Source organism: Neoarius graeffei, chromosome 23 (assembly GCF_027579695.1).
Source record: "Neoarius graeffei isolate fNeoGra1 chromosome 23, fNeoGra1.pri, whole genome shotgun sequence".
Classification (NCBI taxonomy): Eukaryota; Metazoa; Chordata; class Actinopteri; order Siluriformes; family Ariidae; genus Neoarius; species Neoarius graeffei.
The window spans coordinates 13,265,867-13,287,048 of NC_083591.1; the positions used below are offsets into that span (position 1 = coordinate 13,265,867).

General features: G+C 41.6%; 1 protein-coding gene across 4 annotated transcripts in view; it reads left to right on the forward strand.

The window, feature by feature from the left end:
* The first annotated feature begins 6,804 nt into the window (after positions 1-6,804).
* LOC132871545 (cytochrome P450 2C20-like) overlaps positions 6,805-21,182 on the forward strand; it is a 51,046-nt gene continuing 36,668 nt past the window's right edge. For 3 of the 4 annotated variants that reach the window (XM_060905790.1, XM_060905792.1, XM_060905793.1), the window contains exons 1-4: positions 6,805-7,032; positions 14,191-14,353; positions 17,998-18,147; positions 18,610-18,770. In XM_060905790.1, coding sequence (XP_060761773.1) covers positions 6,865-7,032; positions 14,191-14,353; positions 17,998-18,147; positions 18,610-18,770 — 642 coding nt within the window. In that variant the 5' untranslated portion in view covers positions 6,805-6,864. Of the gene's footprint in view, positions 7,033-7,388; positions 7,849-14,190; positions 14,354-17,997; positions 18,148-18,609; positions 18,771-21,182 lie in introns of those variants that run through there. The other variant, XM_060905791.1, reaches the window with a different exon arrangement.

The window sequence follows — 21,182 nt, forward strand, 5'->3', positions numbered from 1 at the left end:
TGTAAATGGTAAGTGATTGTAATAATTTAATGATATACCATAATTTAGCTGTTTGGTAATTATTATTGAGCGCTAAGATTGATGGTGGCGGCACGGTGGTGTAGTGGTTAGCGCTGTCGCCTCACAGCAAGAAGGTCCTGGGTTCGAGCCCTATGGCCGGCGAGGGCCTTTCTGTGTGGAGTTTGCATGTTCTCCCCGTGTCCGCGTGGGTTTCCTCCGGGTGCTCCGGTTTCCCCCACAGTCCAAAGACATGCAGGTTAGGTTAACTGGTGACTCTAAATTGACCGTAGGTGTGAATGTGAGTGTGAATGGTTGTCTGTGTCTATGTGTCAGCCCTGTGATGACCTGGCGACTTGTCCAGGGTGTACCCCGCCTTTCGCCCGTAGTCAGCTGGGATAGGCTCCAGCTTGCCTGCGACCCTGTAGAAGGATAAAGCGGCTAGAGATAATGAGATGAGATGAGAAGATTGATGGTATGATTCAATAATTCAGTACTTTGAATGATTCACTGAGTCGATTCATTTGAACGATTCACTGAACGATTCACTGATTCAATTGATTCAAATGAGACTGATTCTTTTTAATTATTAACCTTCAAATTTAATGAGACTGATTTAATGAGATCACTTAATAATTAACCAAATGCACCTACATGGACAAACTAGGGGTTTTGGTGAGTCTAACCTCGGGACATCATCCACAATCCAATGGCCAAGTGGAACACACCAGTCAGGAGATCGGGTGCTTCCTGAGGGTGTTCTCTATGGAAAACCACAAGGACTGGTTGCAATTCCTCCCCTGGGCCAAGTATGCCCAAAATTCCATAAAGCACTCTGCCACCCAGCTCACACCATTCCAGTGCATCTTTGGGTATCAGCCACCACTGTTCCCATGGGACGACTCACCCTCACAAATCTTGGCAGTGGACTTCTGGTTCCAAAGGAGTGAACAAGTGTGGGAAGGGGTTCATCAGTGGCTAGAACAGGTGGCCAGCAGGTATAAGCTCTATGCTGACAAACACAGAGGTGAAACACTTGTGTGACAGAGTGTGGGTGTCCACCAAAGACCTGTGAGATTCCAATACATGCTGTAAGCTCCATGCCCGATACATTGGTCCCTTCAAAGGACTTCACATAATCAATGACATGTCCTACAGATGGGAGCTCCCACTACATTGCCACATGTCACCTACAGTACCTTTCATGTGTCGTGCCTAAAACCTACCATTCAAAGGCCCCTAGCTGCCAATACACCCACCACTGGACTGCCCTTACCCCTAGAATTGGGAAATGTGAAACAGGTGTGTCCTCAATGGAGGGACAACCAATATATCAGGTCCACAAGATTCTCAACTCCTGTCATAGACATGGCAACCTGGAATATCTGGTAGACTGGGAGGGGTATGGTCCAGAGGAACACAGCTGGGTGCCTGAAAAGGATATCCTAGACCTGCTCCTTACCCAAGAATTCCACACCAAACATCCCAATAAACTAGCACCCAGGAAAAGAGGTCGCCCTAGGAAGGAAATCACTCCCAGAGTGAGTGCCTCAGGGAGGGGTCTTTCAGTAATAGTGCAAATAACCTGAGTTTGGAGTGGCCTCCAAATATGGCCACCATGGACTACAATCCCCAAGCACCACAGTGCTCTCCCTCTCCCGAATATTGAGCACACACCTGTTTCACATTTCCCGGTAATCACCTCCCCCTATTTAAGGACAGCATACACACACATGTACTTTGCAAGTGAATGGGAAGTGCTTGACCCTTATAACTTGGGCAGCGATCATTTTCCAACTATAGGAACTTTTGGACTGAGGTTACCTGCTGAGTTGGACAGGATAGGAGGGAGGTTTAACTTTTTAAAAGCAGACTGGGAAAAGTTTGAAACTTTGTGTGATGACCTCTTACCAGGCCTTCAGGATAACTCAATAGATGAGTGGGACAATGGTCTTTCAGGCATAATCTCAACAGCAGCAGCTTCAGCGATACCTTTTTTAGGAATAGGCCTACAGAAGAAAATGGTTCCCTGGTGGAATAAAGAATGTGCTGAAGCAATCAGGAAAAGAAATAAAGCCTTTAGAGTTTTGAGGAGATTCCCCACTCCTGATAACCTTATATAGTATAAATACTGTAGGGCTCTGGTTAGGAAAGTAATTAAGTCTGCCAAGAAAAGTAGTTGGAGGGAATATTGTTCTTCTCTCTCTGGTGAAACTCCCATCTCCCAACTGTGGTCCACTGTAAGAAAGATGAATGGTGTAGGAAGGAAGGCAAATCTCCCTGTCCTGGTACATGAGGCTAAGATTGCTGCAACATCTGTAGAGAAGGCCAATCTTCTAGTGGAAACGTTTAGAAAGGTGTACAGCTCTGATAATTTAGATGAAGAAAGCAGGGAGACCAGGGATCAGTCTGTGAGGGGGTTTGTTTCCCCAAGAATCAGTGTGTAATGAGGTCAATGTCTTCTTTTCCTTAGAGGAATTAAAGCAAGCCATAGCTGCAGGGAGAAATACAGCTCCTGGAATGGATAACCTGCATTATGAAATGTTTAATCATGTCTCTGATGTCCTTTTGGAAGAGCTCCTCAGCCTAATGAATGAAAGCTGGAAGCAAGGTAGGCTACCAAAGGCATGGAAGCATGCTGTTATTGTTCCTGTTTTGAAGCCTGGGAAAGATCCTAGTTCTCCATCCTCATATAGGCCTATAGCCCTTACCTCTGTTGTGTGTAAGCTGATGGAGCGAATGGTGACTGACAGATCGGTCCACTTCTTAGAAGTAAAGGGAGCATTGGTAGCTCACCAGAGTGGGTTTAGGAAAGGAAGGAGTACTATGAATAATGTGGTTGCACTGGACTATGAGGTTAGAAGAGCTTTTGCTAATAAGGAGTCTCTTATTGCTGTTTTCCTAGATATAGAGAAGGCATATGATATGTTGTGGAGGGAAGGCCTTCTTGTGAAACTGTCTAGACATGGTGTCAATGGAAGGATGTTTAGCTGGATCAAGAATTTCTTGGAAGACCGCACCATTCAGGTAAGAGTAGGGGATGCCATTTCAGATGTAGTTTTGGTAGATAATGGAACTCCACAGGGAAGTGTAATCAGCCCCGTACTCTTTAATGTTATGATTAATGACATATTTTTAGATCTAAGCCAAGGGACTGGGAAGTCACTGTATGCTGATGATGGGGCCCTCTGGGTTAAAGGAAGAAATATCCCTTTCATTTTAAATAGGTTGCAAGGAGAGCTGAATGTCGTAGAAAAGTGGGCTAGGAAATGGGGCTTTAAAATTTCGGTCTCCTAAATCTAAATGTGTTTTTTAGCCGTAGTAGGAAAAAATGGGACATGTCCTTAACTCTTTATGACTCTTCCATAGAGAAAGTAGAAAGTTTTAAATACCTAGGAGTGTGGTTTGACAGCAAACTAAATTGGAACAATCACGTCTCTAAAGTAAAAGCTAAAACTAACAGTGTTAAATGTCATGAGGTGTTTGACTGGCTTTTTTGGGGGGGGCGGAAAAGAGCACCTTTCTGACCGTCTATCAAGCTATGATTAGGTCCATCTTTGATTATGGTTGTCAAGCTTATGGAGCTGCTGCAAGCTCTGTCTTAAAAAGACTTGATGTTATTCAGTCAAAGGCCCTTAGAGTCTGTTGCAGTGCATTTGCCTCCACATCAACCTCTGCTCTTCTTGTTGAAACAGGAGAGAAGCCTTTAATGTTAAGAAGGATCCAGCTCTCTCTTCACTACTGGAACAGACTTGGGGAAAGAACCAGCATCTGCCCCGCAAGTTCCATGTTAACTGACTGTTATGAATTTGCCTCTGATCAGGTGAGGAGTCAGCCTTTTCTAAAACAACGTATGACATTGGCCAAAGATTTTAACTTACTTGACATGGTCCCAGTTAAAAGTACTTATTGGGGACCAGTCCCAACCTGGCTCCTCCCCCCTGTCCAGGTGGACTTTAGGTTACACAAGGACAAACATAATGAAGAGGTTGAATTCTCTAGTGATTCTGCCACAGAGTATATTCAACTTAACTGGAACTCTTGTTTGCAAATTTATACTGATGGATCCAAAGACCCAGATTCAAGAAGAGTGAGTTGTGCTTTCTATATCCCTCAGCTTAATGTCAAAAAATGGGTATAGACTTAGTGACAATATGGCTGTTTTTACAGCGGAGTCTATGGGTATCCTAAAAGCTTTACAGTGGGTAGTGGAGGCACAGCCCAAAAATATGGTTTTATGCTCTAACTCCTTTTCACTCCTACATTGTCTTAAAGTGTACACTTCCAATGCTCATCCTGATTTAATTACTGATATTCTTATGCTGCTGAACAACCTACATAGGAGAGGTTGTGACGTATCATTTTTGTGGGTTCCTGCCCATATAGGTATAAAGGGGAACGAGGTAGTTGACCAACTGGCAAAAGAATATTTAAATAATGATGTGGTTACATTGCCAGTTAGTCCAGGAAGGACTGAGTTGAGGAGCCAGCTTATGGAAAAAGTGTTCCAGACATGGCAAGCTCAATGGGACAAGGATTTAAAGGGGAGACACTTGTATTCAATCCAGCCTTCAGTAAATGCACATTGCACTCTATCAGGGGTTAGGTCTCAACAAGTGGTGCTGACCCATCTCAGATTGGGGCATTGCGCCCTAAACTCTACGTTACATCTGATTCATAAACACAGAGACGGATTATGCGACATGTGCAGAGTTCCTGAGACAGTTTCTCATGTTTTATATTTGTGTGTGTGCAATATTGAGAGTCTAGACGTACCGTACGTTTTTTAACGACTTGTCCGGCTTGGGTGTTACTACTGTTTCCCTCCCTGTTCTGCTTCAACTGAAGGATTCTAAAGTTGCATCTAGTCTAGTTAGATTTTTAAAATCCTCTGGCCTTTATGCCAGAATCTAAAGGGGCGGTCACACAGCACTCCGCGTCTATATCACGTACAAAAAGATACAAAAATCTGGTGGACGTGGTCGTAAGTGCTAATTTTTGGTCAATTTTGGCTTTGCTGTGCTTTGTACGGGGTATGGCCGTCGGTGGCTGTTTCACTGCTGCAGCACTGCCTAAGCACAGCTAACCAAGTCCAGCCACGCACCCAGATGTTCCGTACCACCCTCCTCCTCCTTCTTCTTCTCTCAGCAAGGATATGTTGAGCCTGTATCAGTTGGTTCTGTTGGTGCTGGAGCATTAAGATGAGGACATCACAGCGTTGAGGGTTCATGTTCACCCCTTGACATCTAGACTGCAAGTGCCGAGGTCTCAGAAAATTACGGTATTTATACATGCCGCAAATCAGAAGTGATGCAGAAGTGATTAGACAGTGATCAATCGAATTTAGAACTTGTTTGAGACGTCGTTTAACGGGCTTAGACAGTGCTATGTACGCGGAAAAATCCATTTCTCAGTGATAAGCCGCTAAACACACGCTATATCCCGTGATACCAACGCGTAACACCCGTCCGATGACCGTGCTCTGCCCGTGATAGACCGCCAAACTTTCGCGTCTTACCACGTCTCCCCAAGTTTTAATAACGGCCGGGACACTGATTATCACGTGTTTTTCACGTGTGTTGCACGTCTTTACCACGTGTGCCGGCCGTGGTTGTCCGCGGTCTAAAGTTTTGAGCAGTCCAAAACTTTTTGCCGCGTCCGACGCCGTTCCGATTTTCCCCTGCGTCCTGTCACGTCTGTATATCGACTGTAACACGTCTTAACTTCGACATCAACACGAACAACATCGTCTGCTTCACGGGAGAGCACTTTTTGACGGATTTTGGCCGTGATAAAGCCGTAAAGCGCTGTGTGACCGGGCCTTAAAGGCCCGGTCACACAGCACTCCGCGTCTATATCACGTACAAAAAGATACAAAAATCAGGTGGTCGTAAGTGGTAATTTTTGGTCAATTTTGGCTTTGCCGTGCTTTGTACGGGGTATGGCCGTCGGCGGCTGTTTCACTGCCATAGCACTGCCAAATCACGGGTAACCGTGGCTCAGCGTCGTTGGAAGAGCGGCTTGCTGCGCATATAAAAGCGGTAGGATATGTTGAGCCTGTATCAGTTGGTTCTGTTGGTGCTGGAGCATTAAGATGAGGAGATCACAGCGTTGAGGGTTCATGTTCACCCCTTGACATCTAGACTGCAAGTGCCGAGGTCTCAGAAAATTACGGTATTTACATGCCGCAAATCAGAAGTGATGCAGAAGTGATTAGACAGTGATCAATCGAATTTAGAACTTGTTTGAGACGTCGTTTAACGGGCTTAGACAGTGCTATGTACGCGGAAAAATCCATTTCTCAGTGATAAGCCGCTAAACACACGCTATATCCCGTGATACCAACGCGTAACACCCGTCCGATGACCGTGCTCTGCCCGTGATAGACCGCCAAACTTTCGCGTCTTACCACGTCTCCCCAAGTTTTAATAACGGCCGGGACACTGATTATCACGTGTTTTTCACCTGTGTTGCACGTCTTTACCACGTGTGTCGGCCGTGGTTGTCCGCGGTCTAAAGTTTTGAGCAGTCCAAAACTTTTTGCCGCGTCCGACGCCGTTCCGATTTTCCCCTGCGTCCTGTCACGTCTGTATATCGACTGTAACACGTCTTAACTTCGACATCAACACGAACAACATCGTCTGCTTCACGGGAGAGCACTTTTTGACGGGTTTTGGCCGTGATAAAGCCGTAAAGCGCTGTGTGACCGGGCCTTAAGAGACTGATGGACTAGTAGTGGACTTAATTATCCTGCAGGTGGCGGTAATACACCGGATGGTGTCCAATCCGCCATTATATCCTGAAGAAGAAGAAAAGTAACAGACTCACAACTTAACAAAGTGCCAGTCTTGTTTCTGGAGAAGAATTATGGACATCTCCAGCACTTTACTTTTGCTGGGTTTAGTGATAGCTCTCTTAATATTGCTCAGATGGAGGAATAAGCCACTTAATCTTCCTCCAGGACCTAAAGCTTTGCCTCTACTTGGAAACATTCTCACCATGGACACCCATGCACCTTTTAAAACCTTTTTAAAGGTAAGCGGGGTTTTTATGTATTTTTAAGTTCGTTTCTTAGACAAGGATTTTAAGATCGTTACCTTGTTGACAGTTTCAGCGTCAAGGAAGGCGGAAGTTTCATGCTGAAACTGTCAACAAGGTAACGATCTTAAAATCCTTGTCTAAGAAACGAACTTAAATACTTAAACAGTCAGACATAATGAACTTACACTACATATTTTTATTTATTTATTTTTCAGGTCCTCATGAAATACACTTTCTATAAACAGTTATTCAGTAGCAACTACACGGGGCATTCAAATAGCCATTAATTCATTTATTATTTTTTACAAATTATTGCTGGAGGAATTATGAAAGGAGTTATGTCAATGTGAGAAGTAACATCAGAGGTTTCATAACGCCCCTGACGCAGACTTTGTTACTGCCCTGGTGAAAAATACAGCTGAGTCTAACAGGTTACTAGGTGGTAAAACACAGGTTGAGCTGGTCAAACCAGTGCACAATCTTTGCCATCCTGTGTTTTGGCAGCTGGTAGCTGGTCAGAATGAGCTGGATTTTTTTTAGCAGGGCACTTATATCAATAAGTGCACTGGCACTATAGTACCCACCATATGGAACTGGCAATACCTAAACCAGAAGCCCTGGATGAATAGCCAAGACCAATGCATGTTGCATGCTCGCTCCCTTGCATTTAGATCAGGAAATGAGGTGGATTAAAAAAACAGCAAAGTACAGACTGAGGAAAACCAAACACACTAAGCAGCAATACACGCAGAAGCTGGAAAGCTACTACTCCTGATGCCAGATGCATGTGGCAGCAGATCAGACTATACCGTAAGAGCACCACCGCAGAAGTCACCAACATGACCATTTCCTTACCCTGAACAACTTTAATAAATTCTATTCCCACTTTGAGACCTTCAACAGTGAGATAGGAGGGGCTCTCACACACTCAGGACATGCAAGAATGCCCACCAACTGTCACAACAGCTGATGTAGATGATAGGATTGGTTTGAAAACAAAATTCTGAGTTTGGTGCAGTATCTGGTATGGTAGAACAGTAATGGTACTAGTTCCATACTAAATAAATAAACTGATGCCATTAATAAACATTTAAAAGTTGTATTGTTTAAACACTACATTAAACGAGTGGGGCGGCACGGTGGTGTAGTGGTTAGTGCTGTCGCCTCACAGCAAGAAGGTCCAGGTTCGAGGCCCGTGGCCGGCGAGGGTCTTTCTGTGTGGAGTTTGCATGTTCTTCCCGTGTCCGCGTGGGTTTCCTCCAGGTGCTCCGGTTTCCCCCACAGTCCAAAGACATGCAGGTTAGGTTAACTGGCGACTCTAAATTGACTGTAGGTGTGAATGTAAGTGTGAATGGTTGTCTGTGTCAGCCCTGTGATGACCTGGCGACTTGTCCAGGGTGTACCCCGCCTTTCGCCCGTAGTCAGCTGGGATAGGCTCCAGCTTGCCTGCGACCCTGTAGAACAGGATAAAGCGGCTAGAGATAATGAGATGAGATTAAACGAGTGAAAACAGTGACTTCCTGCTTCTGTCTGTGGATAACAGGTGTAGCAAGAAGGGTTTATTCATAGGCTAATTGTATAAACGTCAGATTAAGGTTATTGCTATAGCCTCATTATCACTTCTTGTATGTATTCATTAAGGAGTAGCCTGTGTCCACAGCAAAACGTTTTGCTTTTAAAATGGCGTTTTAAAATGAAAATGATCTCCATCCAGGTAAGCATAACTTTCTTTAACCTGGAAAATAAAGACACTTGTGTCAGAATGCTGATTACACTGATTACAGCTCAACCTTTCTTAGTCCTCCCCTGCAAACCCACAAAATACCTCAGACAAAGTACCCTCCTAGATTTCCTCACTGGCAGACCACAATCTGTCAGAATTGGAAACCTAACCTCAGTGTGTTGATGAATACTGGCATCCCACAAGGATGTGTCCTCAGCCCCATACTCTACACACACTTCACCCAAGACTGTCTCACCTCAAAGATAATGCCATCCTCAAATTTGCCAAAAACACCAGTCAGTGGTCTGATCACCAGGGATGATGAAACAATATAAGAGATGTCGCATGTCTGGTGACATGGTGTCTCAGCACAGACAAAACTAAAGGGATACAGTGTCTTGCAAAAGTATTCATCCCCCTTGGTGTTTGTCCTGTTTTGTTGAATTACAAGCTGGAATTAAAATGGATTGATTTTTTTTTTTGGGGGGGGGGGTTAGCACCATTTGATTTAAACAACATGCCTACAACTTTAAAGGTGAAAATTGTTGGTTTATTGTGACAAACAATAAGATGAAAAAAACAAATCTGGAGTGTGCAGAGGTATTCACCCCCCACGTCGATACTTTGTAGAGCCACCTTTTGCTACAATTCAGCTGCAAGTCTCTTGGGGTATGTCTCTATTAGCTTAGCACATCTAGCCACTGGGATTTTTGCACATTTCTCAAAGCAAAACTGCTCCAAATCCTTCAAGTTAGATGGATTGTTGGTGTACAGCAATCTTCAAGTTAATGCCACAGATTCTCAATTGGATTGAGGTCTGGGCTTTGATTAGGCTATTCCAAGACATTTAATGTTTCCCTTTAAACCACTCCAGTGTAGTTTTAGCAGTGTGTTTAGGGCCATTGTCCTGCTGTAATGTGAACCTTTGTCCCAGTCTCAGACCTCTGGCCAACTCAGGTTTTCCTCCAGAATTGCCCTGTATTTAATCCTGTCCATCTTTCCTTCAGTCCTGGCCAGCTTTCCTGTCCCTGCAGATGAAAAACATCCCCACAGCATGATACTGCCACCACCATGCTTCACGGTAGGAATGGTATTCTCAGGGTTTTGTGTTTGCACCACACATGGAGTTTTCCATGATGGCCAAAAAGTTCCATTTTATGTCTCATTTGACCAGAGAATCTTCCATGTGTTTGGGGAGTCTGCCACATGCTGTTGGGCAAACTCCAAATGTGTTTTCTTAAGCAATGGCTTTTTTCTGGCCACTCTTCCATAAAGCCCTGCTCTGTGGAGTGTACAGCTTAAAGTGGTCCTAAGGACAGGTACTCCCATCTCCGCTGTGGATCTTTGCAGCTCCTTCAGTGTTATCTTTGGTGTCTTTGTTGCATCTATGATTTATGCCCTCCTTGCCTGGTCTGTGAGTTTTGGTAGGCAGCCTTCTCTTGTCAGGTTTGTATTGGTGCCATGTTATTTCCTTTTTGCTATAATGGATTTAAGGGGCTGTGTGGGATTTTCAAAGTTTGGGATTTTTTTTTTTAAATAACCAAACCCTGATCTATACTTCTCCACAACTTTGTCTCCGAAATGTTTGGAGTGCTTCTTGGTTTTCATGTTGCTTGTTTAGTAGTGTTGCAGAGTCAGGGTCCTTCCAGAACAGGTTGATTTATAGACATCATGTGACACTGAGTGCACACAGGTGGATCTTAATCAACTATTTATGTGACCTTATGAAGTGAATTCATTGGACCAGCTCTTATTTAGGGGTTTCATATGAAAGGGGGTGAATACCTATGCAAACTCCAGATTTCTGTTTTTTCATATTAATTATTGTTTGTGTCGCAATAAAACAACAATTTATACCTTACACCTTTAAAGTTGTAGGCATGTTGTGAAAATCAAATGGTGGTAACCCCTCCCCCCCAAAAAAAATCCATTTTAATTCCAGCTTGACAAAACAGGACAAACTCGAAGGGTGATGAATACTTTTGCAACACCTCCACTGATAATCTGTGAGTCTGTGGTGGAGAGAAGAACAACTTTATCACATGTACACTTTAGCACAGTGAAATTCCTCTCTGCATTTAACCCAACTGAAGCAGTGAACATGCACATAAGCAATGAGCACACACATGCCCAGATGCTCCAGTGCCCAGGGAGCAGTTGGGGGGTGTTAGGTGCCTCATTCAAGTGCACATCAGCCCAAGGCCACCCCATGTTAACCTAACCATGTTTTTGAACCCAAAGCACCCAGAGGAAACCCATGCAGAGGACAGGCAAACTCCACATAGAAAAGCCCAGTGGCTGCCATGGGCCTGAACTCAGAACCTTCTTGTTATGAGGCAACAGTGCTAACCACTACACCACTGTAAGTTTTAAATTCCTGGGCATCCACATTAGTGATGACTGAACCTGTAACATCTCGCAGCTTGTCAAGCAAGCACAACAGTGGCTGTACTTCCTAGGGAGACTGAGGAAATATGGTACGTCACATAGGATTCTCCACAGCTTTACAGCTGCATCATAGAGAGTATCTTGACCAACTAAATCACAGTATGGTTATGGGAGTAGTACCACCAAGGACCATAAACACCTGCAGAGTGGTAAAGACTGTAGAGAAGATCATTAGGACACCAATGCCATCTCTGCAGGACATCTATCACAGTAGAATCCACAGAAGAGCCAGCATGATCATCAAAGACTCTGCCCACCCCCAGCATAGTCATTTCACTTGTGAAATATAGGACCTTTAGACTGAGAGAGAGAGCTTCTATTCTCAGACGCTTAGATTGGTCAACAGTTCTGACCCACTACCCCTGCCCCCCCACCCCCCACACACACACTCATGTTTGTCTCACTATCCTTGTGAGGACCTTCCATTGACATAATTATTACTGCACTTAAATAATGCTGTGCCTGCACCTCAACCTAACTCTGACCTTAACCTCAGTAGTGAAAAATGAACTTTTTTGCTTTTTTTTTTTTTTTAAACAAAACACAGCAGCAACTTCCTTATGGAGACCATCCAAATGTCCCCACAAGGTTGAAATTTTTAGATTTTACTATCCTTGTGGGGACATCTGGTCCCCAGTAGTATATAAACACACACAATACTGTAAATCCCACTGTACCTACAACTTGCACAGTAAACTAATATTTGCACATCAAACTTCATTGCCCTGTACATAAAATTTGCACAGTAAATTGTACATTGTACACCAGACTGTGTATGGCACGTGTGTGTGTGTGTGTAAAATATACAGTGGTGCTTGAAACTTTGTGAACCCTTTAGAATTTTCTATATTTCTGCATAAATATGACCTAAAACATCAGATTTTCACACAAGTCCTAAAAGTAGATAAAGAGAACCCAGTTAAACAAACAAGACAAAAATATTGTACTTGATCATTTATTTATTGAGGAAAATGATCCAATATTACATCTGTAAGTGGCAAAAGTATGTGAACCTTTGCTTTCAGTATCTGGCGTGACCCCCTCGTAATTTCAGGTAACTGTTGATCAGTCCTGCACACCGGCTTGGAGGAATTTTAGACCATTCTTCCATACAGAACAGCTTCAACTCTGGGATGTTGGTGGGTTTCCTCACACGAACTGCTTGCTTCAGGTCTTTCCACAACATTTTGATTGGATTAAGGTCAGGACTTTAACTTGGCCATTCCAAAACATTAACTTTATTCTTCTTTAACCATTCTCTGGTAGAACGACTTGTGTGCTAAGGGTTGTTGCATGACCCACCTTCTCTTGAGATTCAGTTCATGGACAGATGTCCTGACATTTTCCTTTAGAATTTGCTGGTATAATTCAGAATTCATTGTTCCATCAACGATGGCAAGCCGTCCTGGCCCAGATGCAGCAAAACAGGCCCAAACCATGATACTACCACCACCATGTTTCACAGATGGGATAAGGTTCTTATGCTGGAATGCAGTGTTTTTCCTTTCTCCAAACATAACGCTTCTCGTTTAAACCAAAAAGTTTTATTCTGGTCTCATCTATCCACAAAACATTTTTCCAATAGCCTTCTGACTTGTCCACGTGATCTTTAGCAAAGTGCAAATGAGCAGCAATGTTCTTTTTGGAGAGCAGCAGCTTTCTCCTTGCAACCCTGCCATGTACACTATTGTTCAGTGTTCTCTTGATGGTAGATTCATGAACATTAACATTAGCCAATGTGAGAGAGGCCTTCAGTTCTCCTGGGGTCCTTTGAGACCTCGCCAACTATTACACGCCTTGCTCTTGGAGTGATCTTTGTTGGTTGCCCACTCCTGGAGAGGGTAACAATGGTCTTGAATTTCCTCCATTTGTACACAATCTGTCTGACTGTGGATTGGTGGAGTCCAAACTCTTTAGAGATGGTTTTGTAACCTTTTCCAGCCTGATGAGCATCAACAGCACTTTTTCTGATGTCCTCAGAAATCTCCTTTGTTCGTGCCATGATGCACTTCCACAAACATGTGTTGTGAAGATCAGACTTTGATAGATCCCTGTTCTTTAAATAAAACAGGGTGCCCACTCACACCTGATTGTCATCCCATTGATTAAAAACACCTGACTCTAATTTCACCTTCAAATTAACTGCTAATCCTAGAGGTTCACATTCATATATGTGAGTGGCAAAAGTATGTAATATTGGCTGATTTTCCTCAATAAATAAATGACCAAGTATAATATTTTTGCCTCGTTTGTTTAACTGGGTTCTCTTTATCTACTTTTAGGACTTGTGTGAAAATTTGATAATGTTTTAGGTCATATTTATGCAGAAATATAGAAAATTCTAAAGGGTTTACAAACTGAGTGTACATTAGAATTACTGTACTTTCCAAACTTATTTCTTTTCATTTTTACTCTTTTACTGTCCTCCCTGCATTCAAAGTGGACAGCAAAGGAAGAATTTCATTGTACAGGGAAACTTATCTGTGCATATGACATGCTTTGACTTGAAGCACAACTTTGTCTTTGCCTAAATTAAAGATAACCTTTGAGGTAGAAATCAAATCTCCATTCCATGGTGTTGTGGTCCTCCAGGACTGATTTTTGAGCCCCTTGTTGTAAAAGTTTTTTTCTCTCTTTGTCTTGCAAATTGTTTTGTTTGTACATACATAAGGCCACCAGAACTGGACTTAAGAAGCCGTGCAAAAACCTATCTAATGCTAAGAATGATTAATTTTGTCATGCCAATAACCAGGACAATATAGTATTCTGGAAACGTATTGTAAAAGTCAAACTCAGTGGTTCCTTGTTTCAATTTTGGATGATCCTGTGTTCTTGACATGTTGTGAATCTGAAACAGCTTACTGAACTTTTTGATAATTTTGTGAACTTGCTAACATGTTCAAACATTTTGGTATTCTGTACTTGGAAAACACTGTTCTAACTTATTCAGTTTAAACTGGTAAAGTCTATTTCTTTAACAGTGGAGTAAGACTTATGGTCCCGTGATGACAGTGTATTTGGGATCCCAGAGAGCCCTTGTCCTGGTGGGTTATAACACAGTGAAAGAAGCCCTTGTTGACAACGCAGATGATTTTGTTGGCAGAGCCGCTGTTCCTTTCATACAGAGAATTCTGAAAGGCTATGGTAAGAAAGTGAATAAAATGTTAGCTATAAGACAGGTGATTCGTCCTCTGTCCACCATCTGCCATTCCACAATTACAAAGCTAGAGATGTATTAGGCCAAATAAAAATAGTGTGTTTCCGGTAACCCGACCGATTGAGAATTTCCGCGTCGAAATTGCTGACCGTAAAGTTTTTATTACAAATTTAGTGTAAGCGGCGTTAGTTTGTCATAATTTTGTTTCAACGCATTCAAGTTGTGAAAGAAACGATAAGTAAAATGTTTCGCCACTTTATCAGCCCTCCTGCATAAACATGGAAGCGCACTTGTATACTGAAGGAGGAAGGAAAACTGAGCCGAGCCGCCATTTTGAATCCTCATTCAAGGCTGTAATGCAAATTGCTTCCTTTTCAGTATACAAGTGCACTTCCATGGCAGGGAAAAACACTACATTTTGCCGCCTATGTAGTCCCCTATTTATATAAATAGTCATTCAGGATTCAGCCATGTTTTTGCTCGACCCAAGTTCTACAGTAGGCTAGGCTAGGCCGTCTGCTTTTAATGGAAGTAGCCTAGCCTAGGACGTTATTTTCACGTTATTTCTTGATAAGGTGTTTTCACGTTATTACATGAAAATATCATGAAATATCGCTTCCGTAGATCATAACTCGAACTCTCGTGATTTTTTTTTTTATTCGTTTAAAGATTTAAAACACTTATTTTATTATGATGTGTGGTATAAAGGATTCTGTGCCAAAATACTATTTTGTAAGATGTTTACTTGTGTTAATTTTTTCGAACAAAATGAAAAAAAATTAAGAAAAAAAAAAACTTTCCTACCTACCGACCTTATTTTAGTATTTCATGTTACCGGAAAAACACTTTTTTTTTTTTTTTTTTTTGGCCTTATATACCTAGAGCTTGTTAAATTGTGCTCATCAATTTTACCATTTTATACAGAACAGAATGAATCTTGTCAGCAATTAACTTACAAGCTCCAATATTTGTTAATAAGGGTGGGAAAAGTATTGAGAAATTATAGTAATGGGTAGGTATCAATAATGTGTCAAAATTAGACCATATCTTGCCAAAAAGATACTCAACTGAAAGTTAAAAAAGGTGCTGTTTGTAGAGATTAAATGTTTTATAATTAAGTACTTTCATTTTTTGATATGAAACATAATGTTTATTATTTATTTAAAACTGTTGCAAGACGATCTTTGTTTTAAAATAAGCATGCATTCAATCTCTGCAAATTTGCTGATCATATGCATGATTAACACTTTGTAGTTTGCTAATGAATCAGTCAGAAGTAAAATATCATGGGGGGGGGACATTATATACCATTAGCTAGAATTTGACTTCCTGTCTAGCCAATTATTTTAAATATTGGAATCGATGATAATTGAATTTGGCATTAGCAAACAGGCTAACTTGGAAAATCATAGCTAGGTGATGTTAGCAAATTAGTGAAACTTGCCTCAAATTTCATGCCTTCTACAAACCCAAATCGGGGGGGGAAAAAAGGGACAGTATGGAAAATGCAAATAAAAAAGCTGTGATTTTCTAAATTTACTTTGACTTGTATTTCATTGCAGACAGTATGAACCCAAGATATTTCATGTTTTGTCTAATCAACTTAATTTCATTTGTTAATATACATCCATTCCTACGTTTCAGGCCTGCAACACATTCCAAAAAAGTTGGGATGGGACAAACTAGGGCTAATAATGAGGTAAAACAATTAAATATTCATGTAATTTGAAAGAGATGACATCAACAGCTGATTGTAATCCTCATGATTTGGTACAAAATCAATATACAGGAAAGGCCTAAACTTTTAGGAGCAAAGATTGGCCGAGTATCTCCAGTTTGTCAACAAATGTGTGAGAAAATTATTGAAATGTTTAAAAACAATATTAATCAAAGAAAGACAAGAAGGGCTTTGGATATTTCACCCTTTACGGTGGATAATATCCACCATATGCGCCATACAGTGCGGGAAAGGTGTGGGGTTTTGTTTTTTTGTTTAGGTGGATAATATCAAGGAATATGGATGAATTCTGATGTGTAAAGGGCAAGTCTAAGCTGAGCACCCGTGATCTTGGATCCCTCAGATGGCACTGCATCAAGAACCATCATCCATCTATAGTTGATATAACCACATGGACTTGGGATTACTTTGGCAAACCTTTGTCAAGCACTACAATACAGTTATATCCACAAATCTCAGTTAAAACTTTACTGTGCAAGGAAACGTTAAGGGTGTCCAGAAACACTGTCAACTTCTCTGTGTTCAGACACATCTGGGATGGGCCATCACACAGTGAAAATATGTATTGTGGTCAGATGAATCCGTATTCCAGGCCTTTTGTTTTATTTTTTTTTCTTTTTGAAGAAGAAATCATCTGGAACAAAGACAAAAAGGACCATACAGTCTGTTACCAGCAACCACAAGGTCTGTCATGGTATGGGGTTGTCAGTGCCCTTTTCAAAGGCAACTTACTGTTCTGTGATGGCAGCATTAATGCAGAAAAGGACATTGAGATTTTGGAGCAACATATGCTGCCTTCAAGATGAGATCTTTTCCAGGGATATTTCAACAAGACAATGCAAAACCACATTCTGCACACATTACAAAGGCATGGCTGTGGAAGAAGAGGGTGCCTATCTTCTCTGTCCCCGATAGAGAATGTGTGACAAATTTTGAAGTGAAAAATGACAATGATGACCCCGTACTGTTGCACACCTTAAGACCTGTTTGTAGGAAGAATGGGACAAAATAACATCTGAAACACGTCATCACTTGGTGTCTTCAGCCCATAAACATATTTTAAGTGTTGTGAGAAGGAATGGCAACCTTATAAAGGGGTAAATGCTTTACCATCCCAACTTTTTTTTTGAAACGTGTCACAAGAATCAATTTAAATAAGTGTTCATGAAATTAATTAGGGGTGGCACAGTGGTGTAATGGTTAGCACTGTCGCCTCACAGCAAGAAGGTCCTGAGTTTGAGCCCAGCGGCCGGCGAGGGTCTTTCTGTGTGGAGTCTGCATGTTCTCCTCGTGTCTGCGTGGGTTTCCTCCGGGTGCTCTGGTTTCCCCCACAGTCCAAAGACATGCAGGTTAGGTTAATTGGTAGCTCTAAATTGACCGTAGGTGTGAGTGTGAATGGTTGTTTCTCTGTGTCAGCCCTGCGATAACCTGGCGACTTGTCCAGGGTGTACCCCGCCTCTCGCCCATAGTCAGCTGGGATAGGCTCCAGCTTGCCTGCGACCCTGTAGAACAGGATAAAGCGGCTACAGATAATGGATGGATGGAAATTAATTAAATTGAATAATGTACTGTTGTTTTGAGTGTAATACAGGTCAAAGATGAGTTGCAAATCATTTTCAGTTTTAATTTCGATTTCAACATACCGTCCCAACTCTTTCTGGTTTAGGTTGTAATATAGAAGTATATGCGACACCTCATTTCATACGAGTTTTCGTTTACTCCACCAAATTTTACTGAGGTTGTGCCAGGGATGTTCATCTTCATGTTTGGCACTGCAGTGCAGTGGCTTATCCATCTCAAGAAGCTCACAGATAGTTATAGCACTAACTAGTCAGTTCTCAAAATATATCTGATTCACAGGCTCACATTCCTAACCCCCTCTTCATCTCTCAGGCGTTGCTTTCAGTAATGGAGAGCGTTGGCGTCAGCTCAGGAGATTCACACTCTCTACACTGAGAGACTTTGGAATGGGACGCAAGAGGATGGAGGGGTGGATACAGGAAGAGAGCAGACACTTGCTGGACACCATCAAAGACACAAATTGTGAGTGGCCTAATATGCCACTTTCAATGAACCATATATTGGTTAGCGATCTTGGTTTAGTAGCTTTAGTTTAAGCTGATGAAATTTTATAATCTTGAGCATGTCCTGTTACTCATCCCAGTTGATGAAGTGTGAAGAAGTGATGAAGTCTTTCAAATAAATGGTAAGGGTAGAAGTCCAAGCACAAGTCCAGAATTATTACTACTAGGCATTCAAATAGTATTTCATTGGGAATTAGGCAGAATTTTAACCAATGTGTAATTTTTTTTATAGTTAATGTTTTATACAGTTATGTTTAGCATGCATAACTTTATATTACATGCATTACAATTTTGATTGAGGCAATTTTTATCTTTAGTGCACAAATGCCCAAAATTTCTAATTACCTGGAAAGCTGCCTTTCATTTGGAAGACACTAAACACTGACTGAAAACGTTTTAAAAATTTGTTTACTTCCTGCAGCTGCTCCATTTGAGCCCAGGTTCTACCTGAGCAGAGCTGTGTCCAACATCATCTGTGCTCTGGTGTTTAGCCAACGCTTCAGTTATGAAGATATCCACTTCCTGCGTCTGCTTCAAATCATCAGTGAAATACTGCGGTTTGGCAGCAGCCCATCCGGACAGGTAGGACATGATTGGCTTCTTAGATAAGGTGTTGAGACCATTCAATCAGACCTTCAAAGCCTAATGAAAATAAGGAACGTATTGTTGCAATCATCATTCTTCAATCTTTGAAATCTCCCATGTTCAGGTTAAAAGGTACATTAATTGTCCTTGAAGTAGAACAAAAGTGATTTCCTAATATGAAACTTTGTATCTAAATGTTTTCTGCTCAGCATGAAAAATCAAATAAGATAATCTTTGCAATATAAAAATATGTTCAAGCATTTCTGATTTTAAAAAACATGAAATAGAGGTGCAAATAATGGCTGTTTATAGTTATAAGCAAAAATGGTAATTATTCGCTTTCACATGACTTCCACAAAAAATGCACAAAGTACATGAGGGGAAAGTAAAGACAGCAAAGAAAAAATGTTTCCTTCTTGAGTCTGCATTTATAGAAAAAAAACCTAATAAACTAATTAATGTGTTGCTTTTTCACAAAATAATGTGTAATCACTTTTTTTTTTTTTAATTCAACATTTTATGGAAGGAGCCTCATTTGTAAGCACTTTTGTAAAAGTCAGTTTCCCAGCTCAGGAAAAACTTCGACAGAAAGGGAGAGAATGAAGGACAGGCTGGTGAGGGAATGACCGTTTACTGCAGCTGTAACATGAGAACACAATCAACCTTGTCTTTCGGATGTTCCACAACATTGTCTAACTGTAAAGTGCGATGTATTTGTTAATAAATTAAACACTATAATTGTTGTATGTAGTGTAAGTGGAATAACACTCCAGACTGTTCTGTTGTACAAATATAATGCATTTCAGGGGTGGGGGTAGTGGCACTCTGCTGCATATTGTGATGCATCACACCCACCTTTGGCTTGCATTATTTTCATAGAACAGCATGGTATAGTGTTATTCCAAGCATGGGCGATTGCTCTAAGACAACGAGGGAGGCTCAGCCTCCTCTAAAAATGACGAACGTCGTGTAGGATGAATTGCGCTAGGCTTATGTTATAGCCGACCTTATAACATTGCTATTTCAGATCCAGAATCATATAAATATACGTGCTCAACCCAACTACAGTGCGAAATCATTCCGTTATAACTTTCCCCAGTTCGCCTAATGTGTGCGTGAGTTTTTCCCCCTCGTGACAGTGCGATGCAGCCCAGCCTCAGTGGATTGGGAGCTATGTGCTTTTCAATCTCAAAATGCAAGACAATTATTGGACAAATACTGTGAAAATGCCCGCCCACGGAGTCTCACGGACTCCCAGCCTCAATGGACTTCAACGGCATTTGGGAGCTATGCGCTTGTCAATCTCAAAATGCAAGACGGTTATTGGGCAAATACTGCGAAAATGCCCACCCACGGACTCCCAGCCTCACATGGGAGGGACATGGCAGTTTCTGCGAGGAGACTGGTGATTGGTGAAAGCGGCCGGATATTTTCTTTGATTGACAGCTCGTTTCAACTATAGACAGGCAGCGGTACAGTGTTGCCAGATTGGGCGGTTTCCCGCCCAATTGGGCAGTTTTAAGTGCATTTTGGCGGGTTTGAACATATTTTGGGCTGGATAATGTCAGCAGTATCTTGCAACATCAGTTCAGTCCCATGTGGATTCGCAAGTGCTGTGCTGTATTGTAAGAGATCAGCTTACATTTCGATTTCATTCATTACATACGGTTTCTACCTGCTTTTTTAGTTTGTATATATCTTCATTGTAAATAAACTGTAAATATAGTGTTGTCAAGTTTGCTATCTTAGTTCCAGAAATTTTGTTTGAGTGACTGAACTTGAGGGGGCTAGTCAGCTAGCAAGAAAGCTGCGCACGGATGCCAAGCATTGCTGATTTAATTTTGGCGAAGCCATTTGCCAGTCTTCCTTTCGAGGAAAAAATTAAAATTAAAGAGCAGGGTAGACCAACGCCTCAAATTGACTTGGTGAAAAAGGTAGGGAATAATACTCGTTCCTTTCAGCTCTCCTGGTACGAGAAAGTGAATTGGCTAACAGCAAGTGACCCACATCAACAACAGTAAATAGGCTACTTTAGTAATATGTCATGGATGGACCAAAAATATAGAATCTATTTAAAATGTTTATGCTGAGTATATTATATTGGAATATATGTTTTTCTGGATATGAATTAAACACAGCTACAATTTGGAAAACATTTTTAAACAAAAACACAGCCGGTCAATTTTTAAACAACATGCCACAATTTTAAATTATAAAATGTTAAAATATACCCCCCCCCCCCCCCCCCAACACCACCATCATGTATATTGGACAGTAGGCTAATGGGCCAAAAGAACCTATTATTTCACAGTTTGTGACTCTGCCAACAATCAGCCAGATCAGAGGCAAGAGTATGGGCAAAATTGATGTTTTTTCTTTTAAAATCTGGAAATATCGTAACCAACCAGC